At 45.8% G+C, this 22208-nt stretch overlaps 1 protein-coding gene and 1 long non-coding RNA gene across 5 annotated transcripts in view; one reads left to right on the top strand and one right to left on the bottom strand.

The window, feature by feature from the left end:
* EXOC6B (exocyst complex component 6B) overlaps positions 1-22208 on the top strand; it is a 1580787-nt gene that overhangs the window by 393457 nt on the left and 1165122 nt on the right. For both annotated transcript variants that reach the window (XM_078674493.1, XM_078674492.1), the window contains exon 8: positions 19393-19461. In XM_078674493.1, the coding sequence (XP_078530619.1) occupies positions 19393-19461 (69 nt within the window). The remainder of the gene's footprint in view (positions 1-19392; positions 19462-22208) is intronic.
* LOC144817728 (uncharacterized) overlaps positions 1-22208 on the bottom strand; it is an 891613-nt gene that overhangs the window by 279462 nt on the left and 589943 nt on the right. The gene's annotated exons all lie outside the window — the stretch shown is intronic.

Raw genomic sequence — 22208 nt, forward strand, 5'->3', positions numbered from 1 at the left:
CTGCGTTTTTGTTTTATTTAGCAAGGTGTCTACTGCATGCGGCACCATTACAGTCAAATTGGAATTTAAAACGAGTCCTTCTGACTGCCGGATGGCCACCGCTACTGCAGCCGTAGCCCTCAGACAGCTAGGAAGTGCTCTTGCAACATTATCCAATGTTGCTGACAAATAGGCGCACGGTCTTTGCTTACCTCCAAAGGCCTGCGTTAAAACAGATAATGAACAACCGTCGACCTCGTGTACATATAGTACAAAAGGTTTACGATAATCTGGAGTACCCAGAACAGGGGCAGAGCATAAAGCAGTTTTTAGAGAGTCAAAAGAGAGCTGACATTCATCCGTCCAGGGTAGGGGTTCATGCACATCTTTGGTAGTCAAATGCAACAAAGGTTTAGCCAGAAGTGAAAAATTAGGTATCCATTGGCGACAGTAAGATGTGATGCCAAGAAAAGCGCGGACTTCACGCTGCGTGCAAGGTACAGACATGTTAGAAATGGTAGCAATACGTTCAGGTGTTAGTCGTCTACCCTCCTTCGATAAGAGATGACCTAAGTAGGTCACCTCCTTTCGACAATACTGAAATTTAGATAAGGATACCTTGTTCCCCTTGACAGCCAAATGGTGCAACAATTTAACCGTAGCTTTTTTACATCCATCCTCTGTGTCAGATGCAATGAGTAAGTCATCTACATATTGCAAGAGGACATTGCCATCCGGCAATTCTAAGTCATCCAACAGAGCCTTCAGAGCCTGGCTGTATATGCTCGGACTTTCAGTGTAGCCTTGAGGAGCGCGACAGAAGCGGAAGCTGCGTCCGGATATTGAAAATCCGAAGATCTGTCTGCTATCAGGGTGGATAGGAATGCTGAAGAAAGCATTTTTCAGGTCAATGACCGAAAAGTACTGTGCAGTCGGAGGGATCATGGTGAGAATGGTAGTGATATCGGTCACCACAGGATACTGTGGTACCACAATTTTGTTAACGGCTCGCAAATCAATCACAAAACGATAGGCAGCACCCATCTCCCCTTGGTCATGGTTCCTCTTCAAAATCGGGAGGATCGGGCTATTGCAAATATTGGCGTTTGTTTCCTCTACAACCCCTTTGTCAATCAGTTCCTGGATGATGTGTAATAAAGCCCGTTCCCCCGCCGGTGCTATTTTGTACTGTGGGATGCGTGGTAGTTTAGCGCCTTGCTTCAACGTGATGTGAACTGGGGGTATGTCCAGTTCACCCACATCTGCGTCCCCTGTCGCCCAAAGGGAGGTTGGGACGCCATCGAACTCCGGTGGGAGTCGTTCATTTTTCGTAAAACATTGTTTAACAGGTGTTACAGAGGGACGTATAGTTAAATAGACCCCATCCGCAGAACAATGTATAGTAGCATTCAATCTTTTCAGCATATCCAATCCCAACAGGTTCTCCCCACAATTCGATGTCAATAAGAAAGGAGTGTCCATAGTGGCTGGACCAATCGTAAAGGGGATAGGTTTAGAGATGGGGCTTACAACGGGGACTCCGGAAAAACCCACCGAAACATTGTTTTGCCCGGACAGAGCTGCCCCTGGAACCAATGATCGAGCAACGGAACTGTTCATTGCTCCTGTGTCAATTAGAAAATTTTCAGATGTCCCCAACACTTCCCCTCTGATGTAGGGTCCCCTCTGATTGACCGGAATTGACACATGGCCCCCCCTCTGTCCCTGGCTATCCTATGCTGGGGCATATTCATCATCATTCCCTTCGGCATAGTCACCATGATAGTATTGTCTGCGTTGGGTGTTATCGAAATGGTTCCTTTCTGACCTGTCTTGTTGAACGTCTCTGTACTCGTCTCTATGCATATCACCTCGGTCGGGGCCCCCTCGTCCTCTACCTCGTCCGCGATTTGCTGCGTTCTGGGCGGCCAAGTATGGACACTGAGCCTTCCAGTGTCCCTCCTCTTTACAATAGGAACATTGGTTGATGCCTATTGACGGGGCTCCTCCTGAACCCCTTCCTGTCCCCGCCCCTCTCGTCATTGGGCCCCGACCACCTCTACCTCCTCCTTGCCCTCGAACCACTTGCTGTAACAGTACTCGGGTCTTCAGATCCTTAACCTTTTTATCCACCTTATCCTTATTTTCATTTTCTCTATGCTCGTAGTACTGGGCCATGCTGAGTATTACAGACGGGGAAGAGGTAGTCCAGGTACTCTCTGCCGCCTCCAGTCGTGCTGAAATTTCCGGAGCCAGGTTCGTAACGAACCTGTTAACGAACAACCTTGTGCCCCCTTCTGTGGCCAAATCTTGTCCACTAAAATCAATAAAAACCTCTTCGAACCTGGTAAAGAAGTCGGACACACTTTCGTCCTTCTTTTGTCTACAGGCGGACAGTTTATCCCAATCGACTTTTCGGGGTGGGATCAGAGTATGCATGAAAGTTATTATTTTCGCTGGAAGAGAAGTTATTTCCACTCTGGGTTTGTCCCCCGGTTTGCGATCCTGGTCCCAGCCCCTTAACTCTTCCCACGTGCCACCAAATTCAGCATGATTAGAATCGTGCACCTGTCGCCATATATCAACCGGTACTAGCAGTCCGAAGAACAATTCAACATCGGCTAAAGTCATTACAGCGGATGCAGCTGCTTCGGTCAATTCTTTGTAGTACGCAGTAGGATTCTTTCGGGGATCTGGCAGCTGAGATTTCAACGCCAGTACTTCACTTCTTTTCCATGGGGTATAAACCCACTGTTCCTGGAACCGAGCCGCCACCCCTTGTCGTATGATCGCCTGGTTACCATCTCGTTGTTCGGGGATTTCGGGATGATAGATTGGGTGTACTTCTCGCATAGGGTATTGCGTAGTCCACTGTGGACTTTTCAAGAATAATCTGTCGCGATATTGTACCAAAGTGTCTACATTCTTAAATACTTCTTCCGGTGTTAGGCTAAATTTATGGGCCCAGTCTCTGATAGTATACAGGATCTGGGGGGCTGTCCCGTCCCTAAAGCTTATTTCCCAATACCCAATGAGCGAATTGGACATTTCGTATAACACATGTTGTTGCATGACTGGCTCTAAATCCTTCACAGTACTCCATATGTCAATCAGGGTATATACTTCATTCCGCACCCACTTGACAGCCTGGTCTCCTAATGCTTCTTTTTCGCCATATTCTACGGATGCTCTAGTGAACAAACGCTTGCCATCTAGGCCCCCTACAGCTCCCCTCGGGGTCGGGTCAAACCCTCTGGGTGTAATACAAGCTCGGGGGGAGGATATCTCCGGCATAGGGAGACTCAAGTGCGTCTGAGGGGAAGTGATCAGTTGTGTAGACTCGGGGACAAGCGTAGCCAAGGCCCCACCTTGAGGTGAGGAAACATCGTTATTTTGTTCATTGATAACGGAGCCCCGTTCCTCGGGCGCAGATGCCCGTGGTCTAACTTCTGGCTGGACAGGTATTGCAGGGTATATACGCTCCGGGGCATATGGTGGGGGAGGCCTTGCATTTAACAATTCCTCAATCTCATCTTCCGCCCCTTCTCTGGCTACATAACATTGGTCTACCTGCAGTTTAAACCGCCTGTCTGCAATTTCAATATTTTGTTCCACCTTATTTTTGTCATATGCGATAGCCTTCTGGGTAATAGTCTGTCCCTGCTCTATCTTCATTAATTTTTCAGATCGAATGCGTCGTCTCTTAGCTTCTTTCTGCCATTTGTTAAGGGTGTCGAACATCGACTGCCGGCTGCGTTTAATAAAAAGACGTTCTTGTAAATATGCCAGTTTTTGTTCATCGAAAGACCCTGTTTTTGGCCACTGTAATTCTATATTGTCCTTAGTGTATTTATGCCACAGAGAGTTAAAGATGAGGGGGCCAATCCCATGCTTACAATACATAAAGTGGCTAGGTGTCCCCTCTGGGGGGTTCGGCTGACTCTCGTCTAACCTCCCTTCCTCACTATGGACACAACCAAAACACAATTTGCTAAGGCACGGCATATTGTATTATCTAGTTTCTGGCTGAAAAGGAATTTCTCCGTTAGTACAAATTCAACAAAATTAAATATCACGTTATCCTTACGCTTTCATTCTCATGGCCATGACACCCATCATCCTCACATCCGTATTTTCCTTATACATCAGACAAACGTAAAACGTGACACATAAGTTCCTGCAATTGCAATCGAAAAAGTGGAGCCCGTCGGCTCCCACTCGTGGAGAACTCTTCTGCTAATTTATTCAAAAGGCTGCAAAAACACGACCAACAACAGTCTCGTCCTCAGACTGCCTAAAGATGGTTACACAGGTTTTAAACCACAGACCGGTCTACAGGCCATCCGACAGCATTCATGGTTCACCTCCCGAACTGTTCTGGCTAAGCCCGCGTTTCAGCGCCGCTCCAGATTTGTCCGGGTGCTACCCAATCTCAACCATCGGCTTTCCCGAGAACAGTCCGGCCGAGCAGGAACCGCAGTTCCCCTAGGCGTATAATCCTTATCTTTAGTGTACCCAGAGCGTTCGCACGTGCAGTTCCACACTGCCCCCGTCGAACCTCCGACCAAATCCTCTCTGTGACAACTAATGCAAAGTCAGAGTTTCTCCGTGACCATGGGCCACCAAATGCTTAAATCCCGTTATTTAAATGTACATATGCAATTCAACATATAACGAGACACAACACTCACCTGGTGCACGCAGGTTTGCTGGAACGTTCTTCACTGCCGACGTTTGCCCAGTATCAGCGCTGCAGGTTCTCGGGTTGCACCCGAAGGACTCCGGCGTGGGGTTACTAGCAGCTGAAGCCCTCCGGATCGGGAGGGCAGAGCAAAACCCCAATTTCTTATGCGTCTGGTCTGCAACTCTCCCGATCAAGAGGACCCCTTTCGATGTCGCCTGTGGCTACACAGGGACGACCCCAACGCGGAGTCCCGGCGGAGTCGCCAACTGAAGTATCGAAAAATATATGATCCCCTCCCAACAATAATCATTACATTACCAAGTCCCTTATCATTACAAATAAGCAGTCGGTCGGCAGTGTAGAAGGTTCAAGCGTTTATTAGACAAACACAAACTCTGCCAGAGGAGCTCCTTGCGACCTGACCCAAAAGGTCCGCCAAGAAGACTGCTGGCACATTGTCAGCACATCACATATATACAATTGCGTTGGCACCGGCATGGCCTAACATGGAAAAATACAAATTGGTACAAGCTAGTACAGTAATAGGAAAGCCCATATAAGGCACACAAAGAGCTCCTGATTTCGCTCAGGCAGCAAGGTCAGACGGGTGACTCCCTTCTGTCTTCTCAGAGACAAACCACCCTGCACCCCTCCCGGAATGTGCTTATCGGCCCTTCCTCGGTTAACTACGACCTTGCCGAGCCTACCGAGCTGAAACAGCAGTTTCTGCAACAGTTGGTTTCTTTCCCAGGAGCAGGGCCTTTAGAGCTAAGGGAGAATAAGGCCTGTGCATGTACGATATTAAAGAGGGCCATAATATGGTATTCATATAGCGTAACGTGGCATGAAGCTAAGGGAAAGAAAATACCGTAAATACTAATTATGCATGTCTACAGTGTGAGTTTAGTGACACCATGCTAATCCTAACATATCGATTATCAATACTACGTGATCAGGAATCGATTCTGGTACCTCATCCGGATGGATTGTGCTCTGCATTAAGATATGCTACGCTATGGACAAGAAGCAACCCCCAAAGGGTTTGTGTGCTCATTCCACCAGAGCTAAGGCTGCAACCACTGTGTTAGCAAGCTGAGTCCTGGATATCTATTAGGCAGCAACATATGCTTCTCTACACACATTAACAAAGCATTACTGCCTGCACAGTCTGGTCCATTGGGATGGGCACTTAGCTCTTTTGGTCCTCTTTCTGTCCAGAAGAACATTCTAGTGTGAAACAGTTTTGTCGACCCACCTCCGGGGAGGTATTGCTTGGGTATCTGTTCTAAGGTAAGGAATCTGCAGCAAGAAGTCTCTAGCAGATGAACAAGTTAATTACCTTCAGTAATGCCTTATCTCATACACACTATCTAGCCGCAGATTCCTTACAGACTCATCCATCCTCCCCACTCGGTGAACGGATTTCTAGGGACAGGGCTGTTCCCCTTTCAGGGCCCTAGTTTTACACACCCGTAGTCCGTGTTCTTCATGGCTCTGCACTCCTGGCCTGGAAAGTTGCAAAAAGAAACTAACAGCAGCACACTGGAGGAATGTATGACGCTACTTAGCATGCCATTACTACGCATGCTTTTACTGCAATGTTTTTACATCGCAACTACCATTACGCCGCATTATTTTAATTTGCATACCATTACTACGCAAAAGCATTTAAGATATAGGAATCTGCCTTTACTTCACGCTTAATTACTTCACATACCACTACTACGCAAATATGTACCATTCTAAATATGTTTTTTATTAAAGTTACCTAAACCATGAGACGGGAATTAAGGGAAATAGGGGTTTTGGGTGGGGGAGTAATTTAAAAACTAATCACCAAAACACTTATTTTTTAAAAATATACATTTAATAAATAACTTAACACTACGCAAAATACTAAAAGCAAATACTCTACTGAGTCTACCCTACACACCGCTAACTTCTCAACACTACTCTAATCCCTTCAACACTACATAGCATGACACTACGCTGTGCCACATTCCAGCCTCTACACACAACACTTCCCTACGCATCCCCCTCACACTACCCTAAAGCCTAAAACACTACCCGACACTACTCTGAGGTTCCGTGAATCCTGAACCCGTTTCATAAAGGTCATGCTTTCATTACGAATTTGGTATTAGCGAACCGTAACCAGTTAGTACGGTAAGCATGAGTGTTTTCGTCACGTTACACCGATGGATTCACTACGTATTTAGGGATTCGTTTTGAACCCTCGGGTTCCATTTTGTGTATGGCAGCCATTTTGTGGTTGCCCCCACATAGACCGATGACTACGGCCGAACAAGTCTTTAGCACACGTACACTTTAGCTGGCTTCTGAATGACCTGAGCGAACGACCCTCTTGCCGGAAGCCAAACTTGTTAGGCCAGTTCCTTTCCCAGTAGCTGATCAAGATTGAGGATCCAGGCACAGGACATCATAAACCTTTATTGCACGCAAATATGTCTTATCTTACTCACACCTGTCTCTGCTCCTTTCTTTATGGTCCATTTACGATGGGGATGTGCCCGTTTTTATTATGGGTTCGATCGACCTGTCTGATGAAGAATGTTGGGTTTGACCAATGATCGATTATGGGCTGGGCAACTGAAAAGTGGGTTTTACCGTCATGCGATACCTCTGATCTGGATGCATGTGATTGGACAGTTTGTAAATGTAAAGTATTTGTCTGGAATGTGGTTTTTGGCATAAAAAGGATGGCTTGCTTTTGTAAGATTGAGCAGTCGCCTGAGAACTCATACCGTGTTGACTTCTAGGACTTCTTTTACTGGCTGCAGCCAATACATTCGATCTTTGACGTCACCAAGAAGATTCCGTGTCTGTGTTTGAAGACAGGTGATACCCGGAGACTTTGGGCGTGCCCCTGGCGCCGCTGGGTCTTAAATAACCCGGTTCTTCATTTGGCGCCTAACGTGGGGCGACTTCAGCGGTACCGGTTCAAGCCTGAAGATCGTGAGGAGCTTCGTGTGGAAATTCTGGAGGAAGGCCTGCCACTTCATTGACCCCTGTATGTCATCGTGGTCCGAAAGTCTTTGCTGCGAGGTTTCCCGCTTTCCGACGGCTACAAAGGACTGCTGCCCTGACTGTCGCCCTGTCTTGGAGCCTTTGATGATTTGTAGAGCGAGACGATAGACGGATCTTCTGGCGATGTCATCGATACCTCAGTTAAGTATGAGTGGAGCGTCTCCCAGTCCTTAGTTTTTAGGTATCCCTTGGGATCTTTGATTTGGAACTTGCAAGCTCCAAAGCCGAGGGACTTGTGTATTCACGAGACTATCGTATTCGATACTCCCTTGAAGTTTGAAGCTAGACTAGAGACCGAAGATGCCTGGTCTTAGCAGACTTGGAAGGATATTTTGTTGTGGTCGTAATAGGGACTCCCGATTGGAGGACTCGTGTCCGGTTCCTCCGATTGGAACTCCAACCTATGAGCTCTATGTGAAACATGGCGTGGGCCCCATCACGTATGATGAAGTGTGGATTCGCTACACTAGAAAGGACGGTGTCCTCAAGTGGCCCCAATATTTTAGTTATGACACGGAAATTTTAGATAATCTAGAGGTTAGACTTTTTAAGAAGAAAGCCCGGCCGGCGATGTTTGACTCTTTCCGCCTATGGCGAAAGGAAGCCAAACAGAAAGAAATTAAATTAGCGAAGAAGAATAAAAGAGAAAAGGGTATCTCGATAATGCAAGCTGCTATACAGTTTCAAGATAATGAAGAAGAACAAGCGAGTGAGCAGTTGCACAGGCAACGTAAAATGGCGATTGATAAATGCTATTCAGTTTTGCTACAGCACCTCCGCAACCTTTAGTTGCGCAACCTCCGGTTGCTTTGCCTCTTGCTATTGCACAGCCGCCAGCTCCTCTTCAGTTGGCTCCTACTCCTCTGGTGCAGCCTCCTCATGGGCCGCCGACTTTGCTACCCGCTCCGTCTTTAATTCCTACGGCTTTTCCACCTGTTCTCGCTGCCTCCTCTGCTACTGCTCCTACATTACCTTTTTCTCAGTCCGCTTTATCTTCTGTCCTGTCAACTTCTCCTTCTGTTCGACAGAGAATGACGGACACTGTTACTAGTCTTTTGTCTCCTTTCTTTGGGTCATTGAGCACGACCCCCGTTTCAGAGTGTAAGCAATTGCGTAGCCAAATACCTGGTCCCACGGAAAGGACAGTATTAGATCATTTAGCGCGTAAATGGGTTACTGATTCTGCAAGATATGATTTTGAGTCCGTTATGGATGTCTTCCGTCAATGGGAGTGTGTAGGATAAACAGGAGAAAACCCATAGACCAAGTTGGGATGGGTGTACAATGTAAATAAGAACAATTCCCAACAGGTATCAATTGGAAGACAATTTCAACAGGTGTATGCAATATGCATTACAAAAGAAAGAAATTAAGGAGTCACTGCAATTTTTGAAAAAAGCGGGTATTATTCACCACTTTAAGAGCAAGGCGGGTCTGTTGCAAAGTTATACAGTTAAACAGCACTGTATACATCAAATGGGGTGACAACCCGGTAGCACTTGGTGAAGGTGATATATACATGAATATATACAGTGAATAGTGGAGGTAGTGCAAGTGCTGGGGTGAAACAGCGTGGTCGGCGCGTAGTGACAGTAAGTGAAATATACAGAGTAATGGCTCCAGGGATCAAGTTGTAATCACTTAAAACAAGAATAAGTCAATTTCCAGGAGTACAAAACAAGTAGGGCGCCATAAAGTTAAGCTGTGTGGTCGACGGCGTTTCGATCCCCGTCAGTCGGGATCGTCATCAGGACTGGGTTGTCGAGGGAACAGTGATGTCCGCCAATGGTAAATTCATGCGGAGGAAGGGGCTGGTGTGTAAGGTCCAATGCTGAATAGCGATTTGGAAGGCTTGAGGCAGCGGAGGAAATCGGCGTCTGAATGAATCAGGACGTCGGGTCGGCTATCACGAAGGGCAGCTTCTGGCAATGAAGCTGAGCTCCCGCCTTCATTGCCAGAAGCTGCCCTTCGTGATAGCCGACCCGACGTCCTGATTCATTCAGACGCCGATTTCCTCCGCTGCCTCAAGCCTTCCAAATCGCTATTCAGCATTGGACCTTACACACCAGCCCCTTCCTCCGCATGAATTTACCATTGGCGGACATCACTGTTCCCTCGACAACCCAGTCCTGATGACGATCCCGACTGATGGGGATCGAAACGCCGTCGACCACACAGCTTAACTTTATGGCGCCCTACTTGTTTTGTACTCCTGGAAATTGACTTATTCTTGTTTTAAGTGATTACAACTTGATCCCTGGAGCCATTACTCTGTATATTTCACTTACTGTCACTACGCGCCGACCATGCTGTTTCACCCCAGCACTTGCACTACCTCCACTATTCACTGTATATATTCATGTATATATCACCTTCACCAAGTGCCACCGGGTTGTCACCCCATTTGATGTATACAGTGCTGTTTAACTGTATAACTTTGCAACAGACCCGCCTTGCTCTTAAAGTGGTGAATAATACCCGCTTTTTTCAAAAATTGCAGTGACTCCTTAATTTCTTTCTTTTGTAATGCATATTGCATACACCTGTTGAAATTGTCTTCCAATTGATACCTGTTGGGAATTGTTCTTATTTACACTTCCGTCAATGGGAAGCACCGAAGCAGAGATATGTTTTTGACAAGATGTGTGTTTTCCTTTGTGAAGAATGGGAAGATGGTGATCTGGAGCAGACTCCGTCTGAGTTGTTCCGTGTACAGTCCGAATTTGCGAAAGGCACGATTGTGGGTCTCGACGTCGAAAGAGCGGTTGCGACACTGCTTTCGTTCAGGAGCGAGTCTCCTTCTCGGTCGTTGTTTGAGCCTGACCCTTCTGTTAGGAGGAAAGTGAGACAGTACCCCATGAGAGAAGTTCCTCCTGTATGGAAGGAAGCAGTTCAGGCTGATGCCCCTAATAACATTGATGCCGTACCGGCTCATTTTCAACGTGTTTGGGTACATGTTCCGTGGAAACGTGCTGAAGTTTTGGCTTTTAAGCAGACTTTGCCTGACCCCCGTAAAAATCCTGCAGGATATTATAAGGAATTATCACAGACCGCAGACTCATGTGTTATGAACCTAGCTGATATAGACATGTTGTTTGGAAATGTGGTCCCACAACCTTTATGGGGATTGATTCGTCATACTGATCATGCGCTGGAGTTAGGTGATACGTGGGTTAATATTGGTGCTGCGGATGCGCGACAAGTTGGTGGTGCTAAACCTGAGCCTTTAGTTGCAGATCTTCCTGGGAAGATCATTACTTACATGAAGACTTTAATGCCTGCTATGCGAGTAAATTGGGACAAATTGTCTGCATGTAAGCAGAAGAAGGATGAAACTGTATCTGATTTCTTCACTAGGTTTGAAGAAACGTTCATTGACCATAGTGGTCAAGACATGAGTACAGAGGGTGGTCAACGGTTGTTTGTTGATAAGTTTGAGCATAATTTACTTCCCGAGTTGTGTACTAAGTGGAAACATTCAGAGAGTTCTTGGGCTGTTTCCTCATCAGCACAGATATTGGCTACTGCACAATACTACGAAAATAGGGATAAGGATGAGAAGGATAGAGCAGACAAGAAGACTAAAGATTTGAAGACGAAGGTTCTTTTACAGCAAGCGTACCCGCCTCGTAATAACCAACGTGATTATCAGCAACCTCAGCAGTTTCAGCGGAACTCGCAAAGGTTTGAGCCCTCTCAACCACGTTTTCCTGTAGGTCCTAATCAATATGCATATTGCAAAGAAGAGGGTCATTTTAAACATAGTTGCCCTGTTTTGTTACAGCGTATGAATGGTGTTTCTGGCACAAGAGGTCGAGGTGTTCCGCAAGCTTCTAGAGGTAGGGGACGTGGTGTGTTCCCCCAGAATGCGTGTTCCTTTCCTCCACAAACTTCAATGAACTGTTTTGATCAGCAGAATAATGCGTCTGGTAGGACGACTCAATACTATGCTGACGACTACTATGTCGAAGGTGAGAATATGGATGGTAATGATTGCTAGGACAGCCATGGACAAAGAGAGGGAGTTGTTTCAGTTCCAGTAGATCAGAGTGGACCTTATGTTGAAGTGATTACATCAGGTGTGTCAGAGCCTTTTCTGTTGGATACTGGTGCTGCGAAGAGTTCTATTATGCACTCTAGACTCCCTGGCGCACCTTTGTCTGGCTTAACGAATGTTTCAGTAGGTTTTTCTGGCGCCCCAGTTAGAAACCCGATTTCTAGTCCTTTGTCTCTTTCTGTTGGACCTCGTGAATTCGAAGCACCCCTTATTCTGACGACAGGTTGTGGTGAGAACTTGTTGGGATTGGATCTGTTGAAAAGATTGTATGCAACGTTGCATTGTTCTCCTTCGGGAGTACAACTTACATTGGGTAAGAAAGTGGTCTCCCCAATGTATTTGTCGAAGGATCAACTTCTGACAGAATTGTCTTCTCTTCCTGACACTATTTGGGCTACTGGTCCTAATGATGTGGGTCTTTTGGAGATACCGCCATATCTTGTGACGCTAAAAGCGAACGTTAAAATGCCACGCATTCCCCAATATAGGATCTCTAGTGATGGTGAAAGAGCGTTGCTAGCGATTATCCATGATTTGATTGAGAAAGATGTGATTGAGGAAACAAGAGGTAATGTGTGCAATAGTCCTGTTTTGCCTGTCCTGAAACGCACTGACTCTTCTCAGCCACCCGTTTACAGGTTTGTGATCGATCTTAGAGAGGTTAACAAGATAGTAGTTCCGCAATTTCCTGTTGTTCCAGATATCACTGCCTTATAGACCATGATTCCAGCTTCGGCCACTTGGTTTTCGGTGATTGATTTGAAGAATGCTTTCTTCAGCATCCCGATTGCCGAGGAGAGTAGGGATATCTTTGGCTTCTCTTTAGGAGGTCGAAGTTTCCGGTTCAAGCGCGCTCCTCAAGGCTATTGTGAGAGTCCGTCAATATATAGTCAGGCTTTGAAAACACAGCTTGATACGATTGTTTTACCTGATGGTGCTGCTCTTCTTTAGTACGTCGACGATGTGTTATTAGCTGCCGATACTGTTGAGATTTGTAAAGAAGCTACTTTGTCGTTGTTGCGTCATTTGTCTGACTTTGATCATAAAGTGTCTCTCTCGAAGTTACAGTATTGTCGACAAGAAGTGACCTACCTAGGCCATCTCTTATCGAAGGAGGGAAGAAGACTGACCCCACAACGAATTCAAGCGATTGCAAAAATGAGTGTGCCAATTACACAGAGAGAAGTGCGTGCTTTTCTGGGTATTACGTCGTACTGTCGACAGTGGATTCCGCATTTTTCGCTTCTTGCGAAACCTTTGATAGCTCTTACTGTTAAGGATACTCCAAACCCTATTCCTTGGACCGATGAATGCCAGACAAGTTTTTCCGAATTGCGCGATATATTGTGTTCGGCTCCTGTGTTGGGTACCCCCGACTACAGTAAGCCCTTTACACTTTATGTCCACGAGAGAGAAGGATGTGCGTTGTCAGTGTTGACACAATCTTTTGGGGACAAGCAGCGTCCGTGTGCGTATTTCTCGTCGACCTTGGATCCGGTAGCTAGAGCGTTGCCGAGTTGTTTGAGAGCCACAGCGGCAGCAGCTGTTTCCATTCGACAGTCTGCTGGTTTGGTGATGAATAATGCGCTGATTGTGATGGTTCCACATGCAGTGGATACTTTGTTAAACAGGACCAAGACACAGCACTTAACTAGTGCTCGATTGTCAGGTTATGAGTTGACACTTTTAGCGAGTCATGTACACATAAAGAGATGCAATACGTTAAATCCAGCTACGTTGTTGCCGATTTCAGTAGAGACAGACGTTTCTGAATAGCATGATTGCTTTCTCAGGACAGAAGAGGAAACGAAAGGGAGAGTAGATCTTAGGGACACTCCTCTTGTGAAGTGTGATGGTACCTTATGGGTGGATGGTTCATGCTTCAAGCTTCCAAATGGTGATACGACTGCGGCATATGCTGTTACGACTTTGCATACGATTGTTGAAGCTGCACGTATCCCACATAATTCAGCTCAAGCAGCAGAGTTGATTGCACTTACGAGAGCGTGTGCGTTATCGAAAGGGAAGAAGTGACCACATATACCGACAGCCAGTATGCATTTGGTGTGGCTCATAGTTTTGGACGCTTGTGGAAGGAACGTGGGTTCCTCACGTCTCATGGAACGAAGATTCAGAATGGTCAGTTGATGAACGAACTTCTTGAGTCACTTACCTTGCCGTTGCGATTGTGAAATGCAGTGCACACAAGGTTACCGATGACGTTGGTCGCGGTAAAGCATTTGCAGATGAAATTGCGAAAGATGTGGCAAGGGATGTGATGAGTCGAATGTATGTCTCAGGCCCTGCAAGATGGATTGGTGATGTTGGAATGTGTGAGGATACGATGGAAAGTGTGAAGTCTATTCAAGCTGAAGCTACAGAGAGAGTTGAGTGTGTGGAGAGAGAGTACAGGTAAATTGGATGCGAATGGTTGTTGGATTGAGTTGTCCGAGCATCAGCGATGGTTGTTACCCGATGCGTACGTGCTTGCAGTGGTTACGATGGCGCATGGAATGGCTCATATCAGTGTGAAAGGGATTTGTAAATTGTTGGCTCCGGTATGGCAAAATGCTGGAGTTCCTAAGTGTGCAGAGAATGTGGTCAAGAATTGTATGGTTTGTCTGAAGTACAATCCTGGTAAGGGAACTCCAACCCCAGCTGGTCACTTTGCGCCTCCGATGTATCCGTTCGAGGTTTTGCAGCTAGATTTCATCCACATGGAGAGGTGCAACAATTTGAAGTATGTACTCGTAGTTGTTTGCGCCTTTTCGAGATGGGAGGAAGCATATCCCCTAAAAGATAATACTGCCTTGTCCACAGCTAAAGCCCTTGTTAAGGAGTTTTTCCCTAGGTATGGTTTGCCGAAAATGGTCTGGAGTGACAATGGGAGTGAATTTGTGGGTCAAGTGATGAAGAGAGTGTGTGATGGTTTAGGAATCCGACAAAAGTTCCACGCTGCAAATCACCCACAATCAGCTGGTCTAGTGGAGTGCTACAATGGCACTCTTAAGTTAAAACTTGCCAAGATACAGGCGAGCTCTGGTCTTAAATGGCCTGATGCGTTGCCATTAGCACTCCTGTCAACTAGGATGACTGTACATTCTCGAGTGGGACTTAGTCCCTATGAAATAATTTTTGGTCGCCCGGCAAACATATGGGGAGTGCCGAGGCCGACGAAATTCAGCGAGATTGAGCACCCTGTATTGCCTGACTATCTGTATGATTTGACTGCTAAATTGCGTGTGTTACACCAACAGGTTCATGATACATTGCCTCAGGCTTCTGAAGATCCAGGACACGCCATCGACCCTGGCACCTGGGTTCTAATAAAGAATTTTCAGCGGGCGAAGAACGAACAGCCCCGTTGGACTGGTCCCTACTTGGTGCTATTATCTGCGCGATCTGCAGTGCGAGTGCAAGGAAAGAAGAACTGGATCCACGGCGTACATTGTAAGAGGGTTCCTTTGCCTCTGCCGTACGACCGGTGGGTCCAGGAGGGTATTCCTGATTCAGAAACTGACACTGTGCCTCGTTTTCTGCCTTTTAGCGATGCACGTTTAATTGGGACAAGTTCTGAACGTGAAAGCGACGATCTTCTGCAAGAAGCGGTGCCACCGTCAGTTCGATTGGACACTACTGAGCCTGAACTTTTATTCCGCGACCAGACATTGCCTGATAAAGACCGTTATAATTTGCGACCAAGAGTCATGGGGCAAATAAATTAAGAGATTTTCCTTTTTGCTATTTTTGAAATTCAGGTCTCCCATCTGAGAAACTGTTTTGGCCGATTTTGTTTTTCGAACCGCCATCCGGGTTCAGCTGTAAGGTCGCGGTGTCAAGTCTTTGGAGTGCAAGCCGAAGACGTTAGGTTGACGGTTCTGGTTGGTCCGAGGGCGTTCCCTGGACTGACAGATGCATTCCTTAGCACGGAACACCCAACAGCCGCGAACAGCACGGTTAGAGGATGGAGTTTTTCAAGATGGGGAGACCTGTTGAAGAATTAACTTTTAAGAGCAGAATGTTTCGAATTATGAGTAGAAAGTGTTTTTTAATATTATGTCTTTTTATGTTACTTAGCTTGATGATGGTTTTAATGGGATATATTATATTCTCTTTTCAAGTGACGTTTGCACCCACTATACAGCCCATACCTCCTTCTACTGTTTCTTCGCATTCTTTTCATCCTCTGCCTGAACATGAATCCATTAGAAGATTAGAATTCGTTAATAACTCCTTTGTTCAGCTTCTGCACCAACTAGTAGTGAACACGACTAACTGTTGGGTGTGTGGCCTTATGCCTCATACTACTGGTAAAGGTATTCCTTACCTGGTCCTGCCATTCAGCTACAATGGTTCTGTGTGGGCATACAGAACGATGTTCATCTATGCTCGTGAAGTCTACCCCCTACGTTCTGTGAAGGACAATCCAAAGAATAGTGCTCCAGTTAAGGGTATTGTCGATATGATTAGAGGAGTGAGCTCCTATGAGACAATCCCGAGAGATGAGACACTAGCATACATTGGATGGAAACGTGACTGGATATGGAGTTAGTCTGAGTGAGAACCAGCGAGCGAAGAGATCCTCTCCGATTTGGATCGTACCCCATCAGGGTCATCTTTGTCTGCAAGGTAATGGCAAGAATCCAAGAGCTCAGTTAGGGAAGAGTATCTGCACTGAGACGTATGTTTTTGCATCCCAGACTTCCCCATCGTTTCTAGCAGCCAAGGGTACCTATTTTGTCTGTTACGATAGAGCGTACACATGGTTGCCCCCTGATATCTCGGGCACATGTTTTGTCTCGTTCCTGTTGCCTCCCACCTACACAGCTGCGGCAGATTACCACAAGACGAGAGTTGTCAGAGGTGTCTTCAGTAAGGAAGATACTGCAGTACAAGAATTAGGAGATTTCTTGAAGGGTTTTCTGCCGTTTTGGGGACCGATGGTTAACAGCAGGAACATACGGCAATTGACGAGAGTAGTTGAGTCCACAGTAGTTGAAACTGCCGGTACCCTTAGTAACTTGACTGCTGAGCTCCAGTCGGATCGCCTTATGACTCTCCAGAACAGAGTTGCGTTAGATGTCATACTTGCAGATAGAGGAGGGGTATGTAAATTGATCCAATCGAGCTGCTGCGTTTTCATTCCAGACAATGCTCCAACAGTAAACCAGGCCATTTCCAAGTTACATAAGATCTCCGAATCTATACACGTGGATAAAGGAGATTGGTCGTTGATGGGATGGTTCTGGGAACTGTTATCCACTTGGGGATGGAAGATTCTGATGATCATTGGGATGGCTTTAGCGATTCTTTTCCTATTCTGTCTCTGTGTGCAGTGCGCTCCTGCTATATGTGGCCTCTGTGCTACTACGTGTGCAAGGAGCCCTGTCCCAAGAGAGGTACTAAGTAATAGGATCATGCTTCAGCAACATCTTGATGATCTGATGAATATAGACCTGGACTCAGATTGACGTGAGTGTAGGTTATTGCCTATGTAAGGGCAAAAGGAGGCCTGAGGTTCCGTGAATCCTGAACCCGTTTCATAAAGGTCATGCTTTCATTACGAATTTGGTATTAGCGAACCGTAACCAGTTAGTACGGTAAGCATAAGTGTTTTCGTCATGTTACACCGATGGATTCACTACGTATTTAGGGATTCATTTTGAACCCTCGGGTTCCATTTTGTGTATGGCAGCCATTTTGTGGTTGCCCTCACATAGGCCGATGACTACGGCCGAACGAGTCTTTAGCACACGTACACTTTAGCTGACTTCTGAATGACCTGAGCATAACCCGGTTCTTCAACACAATCACTACAACACTACCCTAAAGCCTAAAAAACTACCCTACCCTACACTACACATACACTACAACATCACACTAAACCTAAAAACACTCCCCTACACTACACACACTACAACACTACCCTGAACCCTAAAACACTACCCTACACGACACATACACTACAAGACTACCCTAAAACACTACCCCCTACACTACACTCACACTACCCTAAACCCTAAAACACTACCCCCTACACTACATACACTACATCACTACCCTAAACTCTAAAACACTACCCCCTACACTACACATACACTACCCTAAACCCCAAAACACTACCCCCTACACTACACATACACTACAACACTACCCTAAAACACTACCCTACACTACACATACACTACAACATTACCCTAAATCCTAAAACACTACCCTACACTACCGCCCTAAAACACTACACCAGCACAACCCCTACACTACAAAAACACAACACTACCCTGAACCCTAACACTACTCCCAGCACTGCCCCCTACCCTGCACCCTACTACTACTCCTAGCACGACCCCCTACACTACAAAAACACACTAGATCGCCCTTACCTCTCTCCTTGTGATTCCTCTCTCCTCCAGGAACCTTCCTCACGTCGTCTCCGATGGGCATTGCACGGTGTTGTGAGGAAACAACCTCAGTTTCCTTACAACGACGTGGATCGTTTTCTAAGTAAGCATACCATTACTTCGCATTCGTAGTAGCAACGCTTGCGAAGTAACAACTTGCGTACTAATGGTACGCGTTGTAACATCGCAAGCGTAGTAACGCTTGCGAAGTAAAGGTATGCGCAGTTTCAGCCGCACAGTACAGGCTGTTTATTCACTGGAGTGGTGCCTATATAGGCATCGCACACCTCACTTCCGGTGTGGACGATGTCACGTGGAGCCAAACAACTCCACCTACTGGCTTGAAAGGGTACTGCTCACGAAAAAATTGCCGGCTCCAGTCTGATGCCTGAGGATAATTCTAAGGTAAGGAATTTGTGGCTATATAGTCTCTAACAGATAAGGCATTGCCGAAGGTAAGTAATTTATTCATTGAACACCCTGCTACGGGAAAGGTAGAAAAATAATACATTTCTGTGCACAGCTTGTTATCTTTAAATAAATGGGCCCCCAAAATGTGTTTTCAATAGCTTGTGCTGTATCCCTCATTCTATAGGCCTTCCTGTAACAAGACTCTCATTGGCTGCACCAATAATAAATAAAATAATTATAATAGGAAAGGTTAACCTTTCTTGGAAGGTGCACATGTGTGAGTACGGCTCTTCTAGGTTGGGAACTTATGGGGAATGTGCTCTGAGAATGCAGACCTCACTGAAAATCTCAGCACTATGCATGCAAAGAGTCAAAAATCTTTTCAGCATCAATGGATACTATAGCCTTGGGCCTAGAAAGTCTCTTTTCTTGTTTAATGTTAGGTATACACTTCTCAAAATTTAGCGATGTAGTTCTATTGGGCATAAAACCCAAATGACCAGATGAATATAGTCCAAGACCGCCTGGCCCGATCTGTGAGAATTTCAGTAGACACAGCTATGCCTATAATAATAGATGACATGTACTGTTTTGTATTCTGGCATACTACAGTGCTACTAGTCTTCTACCATATTTTGCAGTGTGTAAGGCAAATATGTTGTTTCTTGTTTTATGTACGTTATTTCAAGATTTGTAGACACAGACAAAACCAATTGTCTGGTCTGTCTACAAATCTTGAAACAGCATTCATATTCTAGTTGATCTAATTCACCTCACATAATGTGTGATAAGTTAATACCTTTCTCTTGCAGGTTCCTGTTGCTCATGATTTGGTGGATTTCTCTCCAGTGTACCGATGTCTACATATATACTCTGTTCTGGTAAGTGAACATGCCACTCATTTTTACTTGCATATAGACAAATTGGTGAAAATGTGTCCACGAGATCCAGCTTGAAGTAATTGTAGCTGTCAAGTAGACAGGCAGGTGTAAGTTGCTGGAGTTGCCTGATCCTGCAGTCCACCGTTGATTGTGGCCATCACCTGTTGACATTACAGTGTTTTGTCACCTGAAACACACATTGGTACACTGTACAGAAAACAAATGATTTGCTTGGAATGCCAAATGGATGTTCCTCTATAATTTATATTAAACTAATGACCATTGGTTTTCTTAGCAGCCACATTCAGCTCTACTTTTCTTCTAAGTTTGGTGTAGTTGCATTTAGCCACAGAGAGCAAAGATTGCTATAAGACTTAAAATGATTAAAAAATCACTTTGTGCCCCCTGTATTTTTAAAAAAAATCTGCGTAGGCTTGCCATTTAGAGTAGGGTGACTATTTTTTTGATGGTTCATGCAGAATTCTCGAACAGCGCCAAAGTGATTAGGTAAACTAAAAATGGCTTTTCAATAAAATTGAGACCTAAACGTAGCTACTGTGGCACGATGATGATCTCTATGTTACGCACATACATAGATGTTGTATATAGCTTCTATAGGATGACTTCATTGTGATCAACCTGATTGGAATAAAACTATTTACTGCTGTCACGTCACAACAGCGACTAACCAAAGGAGTTTGTCCCTGTTGTTGCTTCGCTAGGAGAAGAGCTTGTTTCCCATTTTGTTCCATAATTTCCCACGAGGCTCCAGAGATGCAATTGCGCCAGTGAAATGGCGGTTGGCTGGCTCACCTGCTTTCTCCAGGTCTCCACAGATGTAAAGGAGACGTGGGAACATGGGCTGTGTTCCACCACCAGCCACCTTCTCTTCCTTTGAGTGGGATCTCCATTTACCCGTGCGGAGGTGAGAAATCGACCTACGCTGACAAGTGGCTCTAAGAGCCACTGTCGGCCCATTGCTGAAACGGTCAGTGTGCGAGTGGAGAACACAGTAATGGGCTAGGAGGGAGTGGGATGGTTCAGAGGGTGTTGTGCATGGGTGGCAGGCAGCCATGTGCCTTTTTTTTCGATTTCCGTTTTGAGAGCAGGGTGGTGTGGGTGGGTGGCAGGCAGCTATTATCTTTTAATATTTGGAAATTGCATACCGGCCAAACTGAACGAAAATCTGACTGTGTTAAGAGGGGGCAGGCCTTGAAGGGGGGGTTCCATGCCAAAAAGTACCTAAGAGGCACTTTTGCCCCCACCCTGCCCCAAAGCCTCCTCCTCTAAAAACTCCCCCGCCCCCCAAAAAAAATCTTGCTGAGGCTGGTGCCAATGCCTGGAGTGCTTTCATACCCTTTAATGGACGTTGGCAGTTCAAAGCCTCAAACGATTGAAATCCACTATTTGCAGTGGTTTTCAGCTCGTTTTCCCTGCCACCGTGTGATATCAGCTCCTCGCCGAGTGACCATGCGTTGGGAGCCGATATCATGTGTCATTCGGTAGCACCGTGTGAGTTGGCAGGTTTGAAATTGATGTTGGAGGTTTCTTCAGAGGGTGGTGAGGGTGTGTGGCAGGAGGCCAGGTGTTTATCTTTTAATTTGAGAAAGGGTACATGTCGAGGGTGGTGGAGATGGGTGGCTCTAGTCTAGGTTATTATTCTTTTTGACCTTTTTTTAGCATTTTTGTAATGCTCCCCAATAATTCCCTTTCCCTCTGCATACATATTGTGAACAGGGGACATTTTTTGAGGGGACTGGTCTGGTTTAGCTCTCTTGGTGTATTTGATGGCACTCAGAAACTTGAAGTGGAAAACATCCCTGTTATTCAGTTACCCGCTTACAATTCTATATGAAAAATGTGTTGTGTTTTCATTCTGTAAAATGTAATTGTGTGAAAACCCATATATCTCAGGAAACTGAAATATGGTACATTATTCACAATTAAACAGGAAATACAGAATACATTATCATAATGATATCTTCCAAACTACTCTGCAGAGCTTTAAACTTATCAGGGCTGTTAGGATTATGCAGCATAGATGATCAAATAATGCTGCAAAGTTTTGTAAATTATGTGGTTAAAAAATGCTAAGTTCGAGGCATATGAGCTGCAGATAGTACACTGTGCATTAGATCGCCACCTGGTGTTGGGCTTGGATGATTGCAGGTTGTTGTCTTCTTGGAAGAAGTCTTTGTTAGTCCCGATAGGTGACTCCTCCCTTGGACAATACTGCGCATGGGCATCGGCTCCATCCTCAGATTGTTTTTTTCCGCCACTGGGTTCGAATGAAAGTTTCTCCGCTCCGGCCAGAAACTGTTATTCTGCAACTTCGACGCGCAGAACTTCATAAAACATTTACTACCTGCCTTCTACATCGACTGCGGCATCTTTCGACGACGAAGTTTCCATTCCGGTCATCCAAGTGGGCCTTTGGGCCTATCGACGCTGTGCGGCCTGCACCATATGGAAAGGACTCCATTCCGAAAATGCCCGAAATGTCTAGCAAAGTTCCCACATAGCGACCACCACGAGGTTTGTAACCAGCCTGTGCTTCCTTCTGCTCGAAGAAAACCATCCGAGACCGGAGGGCCCGTCGACACGAGATGAGGAGAACAGCTCCAGCACCGGAAGACATCTTCGATGATGAGGTTCCACTCGTTCCCGAAGAAGACTCACTGGATCTCCTGATCGTCTCCTAGGCATATGACTCGGACGACTCCATTCCATCGGGTCAACGCGTGAGT

This window comes from Lissotriton helveticus, chromosome 2_1 (genome assembly GCF_964261635.1).
Source record: "Lissotriton helveticus chromosome 2_1, aLisHel1.1, whole genome shotgun sequence".
In the NCBI taxonomy this organism is placed as follows: Eukaryota; Metazoa; Chordata; class Amphibia; order Caudata; family Salamandridae; genus Lissotriton; species Lissotriton helveticus.